Source organism: Nematolebias whitei, chromosome 3 (genome assembly GCF_014905685.2).
Source record: "Nematolebias whitei isolate Nwh7 chromosome 3, NemWhi1, whole genome shotgun sequence".
NCBI classification, from domain to species: Eukaryota; Metazoa; Chordata; class Actinopteri; order Cyprinodontiformes; family Rivulidae; genus Nematolebias; species Nematolebias whitei.
The window spans coordinates 17,389,996-17,401,085 of record NC_056500.1 but is presented as its reverse complement, the minus strand read 5'-3'; the positions used below and the strand labels follow the sequence as shown (position 1 = coordinate 17,401,085).

Genomic DNA, 11,090 nt, shown 5'->3' with positions numbered 1-11,090 from the left:
ACACACACACACACACACACACACACACACACACACACACACACACAAAGAGAGAGAAAGAGAGAGAGAATGGTGATGCAGCAGTAGTTAGTGATGCTATCAGCAGTCTAGCCCCACGTTGCATCACATAGATCCTGATATGGAACAAAAATTAAAGCCAATATATCCAAAGTGCTTCTTAGGTCAACAATACACACTGCAGAGATTTTGTTTCACAGTTGAGGTCAAATTTATTTCTTGTCAGCTGAGACCTGTGGTCATAACACCCAAATATGTGCACCTGCTGAACACAAACACATACATCCAGAAGGATCGAAAGGGCAGCGACCTGCAATGGAAACGGCTTAAAAATACCTTTTTTTCCATTTAACGGTTGACTGGAAACATGTTTCTGTTTCCCATTAGTACTTTTACCACAGACTTACAGATTTGCACTGTTAAGAAAGTTAAATTCACCACTTTTAGCCTCCAGGCAGCAACTACCTTCATCCTGAAGGACACATACAGTGCATCCAAAAAGTATTCACAGCGCTTTGGTTTTTTCCCACATTTTGTTGTTGCAGTCTTATTCCAAAATGTGTTAAATTAATCTCTTTCCTCAAAATTCTACACCCAGTACCCCATTATGACAATGTGAAAAAAGATTTTTTTTAGATTTTGCAAATGTATTAAGAATCGAAAACCAAGAAATCACATTTACATAAGTATTCACAGCCTTTTCCATGAAGGTCAAATTGAGCACAGATGCATTCTGTTTCCACTGGTCATCATTGAGATGTTTCTACAACTTAAATGGAGTCCAGCTGAGGTAAACTCAGTTGATTGGACTTGATTTGGAAAGGCACACACCTGTCTATATACGATCCAACAGTTGACAGTGCATGTCAGAGCACAAACACCAAGCATGAAGTCAAAGGAATTGTCTGTAGACCTTCAAGACAGGATTCTGTTGAGGCACAAGTCTGGGGAAGGATACAGAAATTTTTCTGCAGCTTTGAAGGTCCCAATGAATGCAGTGGCCTCCATCATTCATAAATGGAAGACGTTTGGAACCACCAGGACTCCTCCTACAGCAGGCCGGCCGTCTAAACTGAGTGATCTGGAGAGAAGGGCCTTAGTCAGGGAGATGACCAAGAACCCATTGGTCACTTTGTCAGAGCTCCAGCGTTCCTCTATGGATAGAGGAGAACCTTCCAGAAGGACAACCGTCTCTGCATCAATCTACCAATCAGGCCTGTATGGTAGAGTGTCCAGACGAAAGACACTCCTTAATAAAAGGTACATGGCAGCCCGTCTGGAGTTTGGCAAAAGGCACCTGAAGAACGCTCAAACCATGAGAAACAAAATTATCTGGTCTGATCAGACAAAGATTGAACTCTTTGGTGTGAATGCCAGGCATCACATTTGGAGGAACCCAGGCACTGCTCATCACCAGGCCAATACCATCCCTACTGTGAAGCATGGTGGTGGCAGCGTCATGCTATGTGGGATGTTTTTCAGCAGCAGGAACTGGCAGACTAGTCAGGATAGAGGGAAACATGATTGCAGCAATGTACAGAGACATCCTGGATGAAAACCTGCTCCAGAGCGCTCTTGACCTCATACTGGGATGATGGTTCATTTTTCAGCAGGACAACGATCCAAAGCACACGGCCAAGATCTCAAAGGAGTGGCTTCAGGACCACTCTGTGAAAGTCCTGGAGTGTCCAAGCCAGAGTCCAGACTTCAATCTGATTGAACATCTCTGGAGGTATCCGAAAATGGCTGCACAGACATCTCCCATCCAACCTGACTCCTGGCAAGGACTAATGCTAATGTTGCTGTTTTGAGTTTTCTACATTCGCCTTATAATCGAGCTGTTTCTATTACTTTTTTTGCAATCCTATTTGTAAAAAAAAAAAAAAAAATCTGTATGCCTTTTTATATTTGTCTACTGTTGTCGCTGTTGTCCGTTGTTGTCACATTCTTTGTTGAAATCAGGTCTCTCTTGTAAATGAGTCCTCGAGGCTCAATGGGATTTACCTGTCTAAATAAAGGTTGGATGAATGATGGAGCTTGAGAAGTACTGCAAAGAAGAATGGTGAAAACGGCCTAAAGATAGACGTGCTAAACTCGTGCCATCATGTTCAAAAAGACTTGAGGCTTTTACTGCTGCCAAAGTTAGATCAGCCAAAGTCTGTGAATGTAAATGTGACTTCTTAGTGTTCTATTTATAATAAATTTGCAAAAATCTCAAAAAATCTTTCTTCACATTGTCATAATGAGGTATTGTTTGTAGAATTTTGAGGAAAGAGATTAATATAATTGGGAATAAGGCTGTAACATAACAAAATATGGAAAATTGCATGTGTTGTTACAGCTATTGAAGATGAAACAGTTAGCTAATAAGGTTTTTTTTGTGAAAAACTTTTATTTTGAAATCTTAGGTTCTTATGACAACACTAATGCGTTAATGTCTACTATTAGATAAACTACAGCATAATATCAATCAAAATAGGTTTCAAAAGTAATGTTTTCCTTGTTTTAAAATAACTTGCCAGCCAAAATATTTGTGTTACTGATCCTAAAGTTGCATCCTGAATTATTTGTCTCAAAGCATTTACCTTTAACATGATGTTCTGCAGGTAGTGGAGGACTACCACAGCCTAAACTGTGTGCAAGTGATGTTTTTGTATCCTTTCCTGGTTGTGAGTTTTTGCATTATTGATTTTCTTTGTTCGTAGTGGCCTTCATGTCTCATTTACTGACTCACTCTTTCCTTGTTTCTTCCCCTCGTTCATCTTAAGAATGCTTAGAATGTTCTTATCTGTGCGAGCGCAAGGTTGAGCTATAAGCAGAGGTTAAATTCTTCCGCAGATCCTGACTGCAGTGCTCATTGGCATCCAGATGGGCCTCAACCAGAAATGGATGCTTTCTTTTACTGTAACACCTACCCACTCAGAAGACCTGTTAGGCCAGTGTTTACTCATATAAGACTAATCTTTATTTACTGAAGTAAAGCATGACCGCAAAAGCACAACTTCTAAACATTTATTGGCCACTGGGTAGATTTTCTGGTTAATGTTTTTTTTTTTTTTTAATCTCCTATAATTATTTGTTTGATGTCAAACCATCTGTCAAAACAAATCCAGCAATCTTATCTTGGTTATGTTACTAAATTTGTTTTAATCACTAAAATTAATGTTTATTTGGCTTTGTTGGACCTTTAGCTTCAGATTTACAGATTTAGACAGAGCATTCATGCATGTTATTCTTCAAATGAAATACTCAAAAGAGCCTTAAGGTTATACGCTTCTGCATGGCAAAAAGTAAGAAAATAACAAGAAAAAGCAGGTTAGTTTTAGCATTAAAATGACTCCATTGCACGTCCTCACTGTATCAAGTCTTTATCATTAATTTAAACTATAAAAGGTTTAAAATAAATGCTTTTTTTTAACATGATTGTTTTTATTGATAGACTTTTTATGCAAAAATATCCCTGTGTTGTTAAAGTTTGCTTCCTCAAAACATGCATAGACACACATCCAGACAAAATGAATTATGTCACTGTCCAGACACACAGTGGGCATTGATCCCTCCACACAATGCATCCTCCTCACAGCCAAAAACATGGGATCACAACGCTGCAGCTAGCATACATGCTGCTTCACGTATGCTTGTGCATAAAATCATAATGACAAGGAGCAGACAAAGCGTCTGTTAGCATTTGTAAAGGCCACAATATGCAGACACAATGTTCACCCTCACAGGTCCAAGTGGATTTCAGGACAATGGACTATCACACTAACACCGATTTGCCAGGTTACTGTGAGAGACTCTTTATTTAACACCAGGCAACACTTGTATTTTACGATACGTCTAAAAGTGAACAGATTTTCTTTTTTGCCCTCTCTTTGAACAGCACAGTCTACTCAGGCTCACGTTTTTCTCACTTCCCCCGTCTGGTTCTGGAAATTAATTTACCACAAGAAAGTGGCACATGCTCTGAGAAATGATTCACATCAACTTTTCTTTTTGTGGCTTCAGGTCGCAGGACAAAAAAAAAATTTTAAAAATCACTTGTGCTGTCTTAATTGGTTAAATAATGTTTGATGTGGTGCTTTTCTTGTGTGTTTGTTGGCGTTTGACAAACAACAGCTTTGTCAGGTTTTGGTGCCAGAATCCCTTCGAGGGACATTGCTCAGATTTTTCACACATACTCAGCTAAACGTGTTAATTTTTAACTCAGATGTGTTACTTTAGAAAAAAAATGTTTTTTACGAGAACCCACAATAAGATCCATCAAAGCATGGGATGTATTTATTTATTTGAATTAGGCAAAAACTTTGCACGTTTGGAAGATTTTTGGGCGGTTCTTTTACTTTTTAACATACATTCCCCACAAAGAGTAAGCAGCACCAGGATTGTGCTATTAAAATAAAAATATATACTTTAAAAAAACCTTACAGGAGAATTAGAGCCTCTGACAGCACTTTCAATAGAACCTTCGTGCATCTACAGTATAAGCACCAAAATTTGACTGTGCAAGATTAAGGGGATGAAAGTAAAGAGACAAAATCCTGTCATTATAAGGTTTATGTCTGATGTAAGCCAAATTTAAAACAAAACTATGACAAGAGAATTATCTACAAGTGTCATGGTGTCAGAAGATTTCTGCAGCATTTCAAAAGCTCAAATCACTGCTGCTTCCAGCATTGTCAGGCTGGACGAACCAGTGAACGTCTTCAGAACCAAGAGATCTGGAATGAAGAACTTTGGTCAGACCAGTCAGTCAGCAACCGTTGTGAGATCCAGAGGCCATTTGTGTAACTGCTAGAACTTCACAGAATGTCAGCTTTTGGTGCAGCACTCATGTAGAGGAACATATACCTGTGATATATTATCCATAAATTAAACGGATTCATTAATTTTTCTGGACTGAATAATATCGTGCATTGAAATTAATTAAACGTAACGTGAGACGTCAATTTTCTTTGACCCATCAAATGAATGCGGTCATTTATTAACAGAATCAAAGTTTAACATCAAACATTTACATTAATTTGGCAAATTGATTTCAACAACAACATAATTAATTAGCAAGCTTTACAACTAGGAAACCATACGGCCATGATTTCCCTGTATTAAACCAACAGACATTTCTGAAAATATCTGGATAATTTCTGGCAAGATGGAAGGGTTTAAAGATGGGGGATGAAGGAGTTAAAATTGAGAGAGAAGATGGATGAGGGGTTGTTATGTGTCGGTATCAGAACGGCACGCTCCGTTAAGATCCCAGCTTCCTCCTCGGTACACTTAGGTGGTATAAATCGACTCTTTACCTGTAGCAGGTGTCTCCACTGGTACGGAGTTCCATTTAACCCACCCTTTCAGCGTCTCCGTAGGAACAGCTGTGAATCGTCCGAAGTAGTGACGGTAGTCCGTCCGACACAGGTTCACCTCTCGGTTGGGCTCACATGAGTTGTGAGTCCGTCAGAGTTCCACTCAGATGTGGAAGATTTCATAATTCCCACGAGACTCGGAAGAACTCCGGATCATGTCTGGAACCTCCTGAACTCTCCAGCACTTTTCTGTTCGGTACTGCTCTCCGAACTGAACTGCTCTCCCACCGCACTCGACTGCACGAACTAGGAAGTGCCGACATTTAAAGAGTTCTCTTTCCGGTTCATTTGGGAAGTTCCTGATTGGTCGATCGACCAGACAGGGGTGTGTTTTAGTGATGTAAGAGGTTATTAAAAGTCAGAAAAACAGAAAAATTGTTTTGGAACGGACAGAAGATGTTTTTGAGACAGACGAGAGAAATGTTTAGGCGAGTTGGGGAAAACAGGTGCCAGCTTCTCTATTTACGTCTGAGAGGATTTAAAAACATGACAGTTCGTTCCAACAACTTGTCTTCGACCTTTGACCGACATCACAACTTGCTCATTTCAGACAGAAAATCAGAAAATGCATGAATTACTCCGTAACACATTCTAACTTGATTTCTACTTTGAATGAGGATTAAAAATTCATTAATACTGTTTCACAGTTGATTTAAAATGAGTAGTTCACTTCAACATTTAAAAATGGTTTGAACTAAACACACTTTGATTATCAAGAAATTTGTAAGATAGTAATGATAATAAAAGAGAGTGTTCTTTCAATTGATCAGTGCAGGACAAGAGAAAGTCTCTGGATGAACTTAATCTTGTGTTTCTGGACTCAAATCAATGAAATACAGTTCTTGTCCCAGGAAGGCCCTCAAGGCCAGATTTGACCTGAGGCTTAGTTCACTACACTCACAACAATCAAACCTGAGAAGTTGAGTGGCCAGAAAAGGCAGTTGTTCACTGAAAGGTACAAGACTGTCCTGAGGCTTTCTTAAAAGCCACTGCTGAACGCAACGGACAAATGATTTCAGTATGATGGTGTGAAATTTTAACTGTTTGGTTACAACCTCCAATGCTGTGTGTGTGGAGAAAAGGAGATGCTGAGCATGGCTTTTATAGTACCATCTCCATAGTCAGACATGGTGATGGCTGCATCATCCTGTGAGGATGTTTTTTCTCTGGCTGGGATTGAGAGACTAAGATTATAACCGTCCTAAATAATACCTGTGACTCAACACTTCCCATCTAACCACTTCTCCCGAAAAAAATAAGATCAACTTTTACAGGGAAGAAACGCTAATCAGTAATTAAATATTTCAAGATTTGGTGCTTTACCATATTTGGGCCGGACCTGCTAGTTTTGATTTAGTTTACTTGACTAAACTCTAAAATGGACTGGAGGATTACTGCAGTCTCAAACATTTTTTGCTAAATCTGTTCTGGTGATCCCTTTTCCTCTTTTTTTTCTAATTCACAGAGGAAACGTTTGCAATCCCACATTTGTCTCTTTGTGTAAAAACGTACAATGATCCATTCCAGGACTCTATTGTCACATCCTATTTCCTTCATCACATCTGCTGTGAGTGATTGGCCACAACAATGGCTAACAGGATATTGTAGACTTTATACCGTGTTAGAGCAGTAATAACAGCTGCAAAGGTGGAAAAATGCTGTTGCATCAGTTTCCTTTGTGTACATGATGCAGCACATGTGCAATTTTGCAGCTGAAAAGCTTGTTTTGCTTCTGCAATACTTTCAGCAAGCCATAAAAGAACAGTAGGCTAAGAAACCTCCAGATCAGTCCATAAAACTTGATTATGTGACTTCAGCTACAGTATGAATTGGATTCTACATTTATTAAACTGCTAATTATCTTGTGAAATACTTTTCTGTCCTTGTTTATGTAACTACAGTGCTACAGTTTCTTGGCTGCCAGCTGAGATAAAACCCAGAGTTTTTACAGTTCATATAAATAATGAAGTCTTGTGAAATAAACAATCACCAAAATGCTTTACCTATTGATTATTAGAGCTCAAAATGTGTCAAACGGTTTTAAATAGACAAATTAATTAAAATTATTGGGAAAACTTTCAGAAGACACGGAAAGTAAACTGTTTTCAAGCTGGCGCATGCTTATCTAAATCTGATCTGCAAACAAAATACTGGCAGACAACACATTTGTGAATAGTGAAAGTATAGACATTGTGGCATGTTGTGTAATGGTTTAAACACGTCAGTAGCCACAATTACACACAGACGTGCATGGGAGTATTTTATAGCAGCATAAATACTGTTTAAGCTAGTCTGTCATAAGCTGGAAGCACAAAAATTATTTCAAAATAACCTAGATGCCAAAAAAAAAAATAGAAATAAAAAAATCTTCTTCTTCTTATCAAAGTTCTGTCTTTTCTCAGGTCCTCAATGCCCAGAAAGCGGGCTACAAGGCTGCCATTGTTCACAACGTGGACTCTGAGGAATTAATCAGCATGGGATCCAATGATTGTAAGCTAACACCCAGTGCACCACCCATTACCCCACATACACCATCTAATAATGGACATTTAGTATTCTCTTTAGATTCCCCCACTGAAAATGCATTTCAAGTCACAACATGTGTATGGAAAATGAAACGCTCTGCAGCGCAAAGAAACCCTCGATTATAAAGCCGACTCTGCTTTAGCTCAGTTTTGTCATGAGACTCTGTGGTTTTGTTTCACTCAATCCCCTCACTTATAGCAGTTAATTATCTCTAAGGCCTTTTAGCAGAAGGAACTGGTTTTACAGACATGGTAGAAGCACTTTCAGAGGTTTAATCATGTTGCTTGATGTCACTAATGTGTTTGTATGGTATAACCAAAGTGCTCTAATGCGCAATCAAACAGCACCTAAAACTACAGTTTAATCACACATTGATTCACATTTTATCATTAAAAAGCAATGTGCAAAAGTGAGCAGCCAATCCAAGTAATGTTGTTTTTTTAATCCAACACACACAACCTAAGCAACAGAAGCAATATATCAAAGAAAAACATTTTCTAAATTATAACTACTTGTTTGTTCATCTTCGTGTCCATCAATTGAAGTTATAATTAATGAAGAACTTTGACTTTATATACACAGTTAAATCTGTTTATTTAAGTTGCTTTATTTTTGTTTTGTTTTTTTTACTAAATCATCATTGATTGAAAAGCTGATTGATGTTTTTCTAATAACTGTATGACATCAAGTGAAGTTCCTCATATGTGTGAACAACTTATTGAAATGACGTGATTTTGATTCATCAGGTCAACTGTTTGAAGATTGTGTTTACTAAATCAGTTGAACATCAAAGTTCATGCTCAGTGATCCAGGTAACAAAATCCAACAAAGTTCAGTTCAGATCATCTGGGCAGTTTCTTTTTTTTTTTTTTTTTGTTCTTGTTGAGACGTTTCGTCCTTCATCCAAAGAACTTCATCAGTCCGAGGAGCCAAAACAAACTGAGTCCCACAAGCAGCACACTCCCGTAGTGGGCCAACCAGTTTGCTGGTGATAAGATGGTTTCTGGGGCCCGCCCTCTCCCCTGTCGACTCCTCTGAGGCAGCCATAGCCAAAGTGGTTCAAAACATCAAAGTTCATGCTCAATAATCCAGGTAAAGTGTGCCGAGTGTGCTGCTTATGGGTCTGAGTTTGTTTGTAGCTTCTCAGACTGATGAAGTCCTTTGGATGAATGATGAAACGTCTCAACTACAAAAAAAAAAAAAAAAGAAACCATCCAGATGACCTGACTGAACTTTGTTAAATCAGTTGAAGAAAATCAGAATTTGTAAGTTAAACATGGACGTGTTAGTAATTCCAACGTCCTACAAACAGACTTTTTCATGCTTCCTTTGAACAGAAGTTGTGTCAGCCTTTAATAGATATGTTAATTATTCTGTTGGGATTTATTTTTGCTCTTTTTAGTGGATGTAGTGAAGCAGATTGTTATACCCTCTGTGTTTGTGAGCGAGGAGACGGCCAACACGCTGAAAGATGACTTCTTGTATGATAAGGGGTGAGTTTGGTCCCTTTTATCTTGACCTTTGGTATAAATGCTGTTTCCTGCTCAGTGTTTTGCTTCTCTGTGCATTTTTCAATCATGATAAAAAGCTGGTTGAGCATTTTTCACACTTTAGTTACAAGTTGAAGTTGTTAATGTACAATAATAATAATCTGTGCATTGCCTTTAAATATGCTAATAAACAAATATTTAGCTGTAGAAAAGCTCAATGTGAGCTCAGAAGTCCTTTTAATTTCTTTAGAGAAAAATGTGTGTTTGTATGTGCTAATACATGAGTATTCCCACATCTTCTGCAGTCTGATGAATAAACGTCAAACATGACATTTGCAGAGTTTGGTGTCTGAATGAATTTAGCTGTTAGAAGTTTTACAGGACAGCAGACTTTATGTCCATATAAATGAAGTGTTGAGTTAAATATCCTTTTAAGTGCCACCATGATGGCAGCCTGTGTGAGGCTCACTGTTTCTGGGATAATATCTGTATAAAATGTTAATCCTGCTCCTGAAATGATTCTGCTTGTTTGACCAGGGGACACTTGGTCCTCATCCCAGACTTCAGCCTGCCTCTGGAGTACTACCTGATCCCCTTTCTCATCATAGTGGGAATCTGTCTCATCCTCATCGTTGTTTTCATGGTGAGCGTATCTAATATGAGTTTATCCTAACCCAGAGTTTGTGTCCTCTTAAGTGATGTTTGTTGAAAGATTTTATTTCACGTGTCAATTTCGAGGTAAAGATGAAAAAAGTGGATTTGTTTTAAATTAGATTTCAGTCTGAGATTTGAGATTGTCTTTCTTCCAAGCTCAACTTAGAACATTTTTCTTCTAACTAATACTTTAAAAAAAATTTTTTTTTACTAAAAACAGATCACCAAGTTTGTTCAAGATCGACGCAGAGCCCGGAGGAGCCGCCTGCGCAAAGATCAGCTGAAGAAACTTCCCATTCATAAGTACAAGAAAGGTGAGGGGGGTGGGGGGAATCCTTAACAGCAGTTTGAAGTGACAGCAGGGCTTAATTTGTAAATCAAACGATGCTGGCACGCAAATAGGGTGTCCTCCCCCAGAGAATTTTGAATAAAATAGATGCCATTTCCTGCATTCTGGTGTATTTTACAAAGGTTTATTACAGCAGATTAACATGAAACAAAAGATGTAAACTCATTATTGAATTGACTGCAAAGCGTTCGTAATGCAACACCGCTGCAGCTCTGCAGGTAAGGGGGCGTTCACTTCAGGACAAATTGAGGTTGCTGACTGGTCAGTTGCTGGCGTGCCTACTGGATTGATTGACAGGTGGGTCGAGGATCCGACTACTGCAAAAAAAAATAAAAAATCTTTTACTGGCCCGTTTAAGACTTGTGTCATTAACTCCATATTTATTGAATATTTTAGTGAATCTAAGGTGGGGACAGTCTATGCTGAAGCGCAGACAGAGCGACTCAACCTCAATCTGTCCACAGAATACACCTGCGTCCTCGGACCAGTGCTGTGGATAAAATACCTGCATCTCCTCAGTAAAATGATTGTAAGACTTTTGTCAGGCAGGCGCCCACCATGAGACAACAAGCGCAGCTCTGTTTTTGGCCACACTTAGAAAAAAACTGCCTAATATTTAGCGCTTTGTCACTGCTTAGAAAAGAGTTGCTTTCAATCCCCCTTCTGCTCAATTCAGAGAAACGTCCTGGT

The 11,090-nt window shown here is 38.7% G+C and overlaps 1 protein-coding gene across 1 annotated transcript in view; it reads left to right on the top strand.

Moving 5' to 3' along the window:
- The window catches only part of rnf13 (ring finger protein 13), a 43,838-nt gene that overhangs the window by 24,001 nt on the left and 8,747 nt on the right, over positions 1-11,090 (top strand). Inside the window, exons 5-8 of the mRNA XM_037674580.1 lie at positions 7,784-7,871; positions 9,310-9,400; positions 9,935-10,040; positions 10,272-10,365. Of these exons, the coding sequence (XP_037530508.1) occupies positions 7,784-7,871; positions 9,310-9,400; positions 9,935-10,040; positions 10,272-10,365 (379 nt within the window). The remainder of the gene's footprint in view (positions 1-7,783; positions 7,872-9,309; positions 9,401-9,934; positions 10,041-10,271; positions 10,366-11,090) is intronic.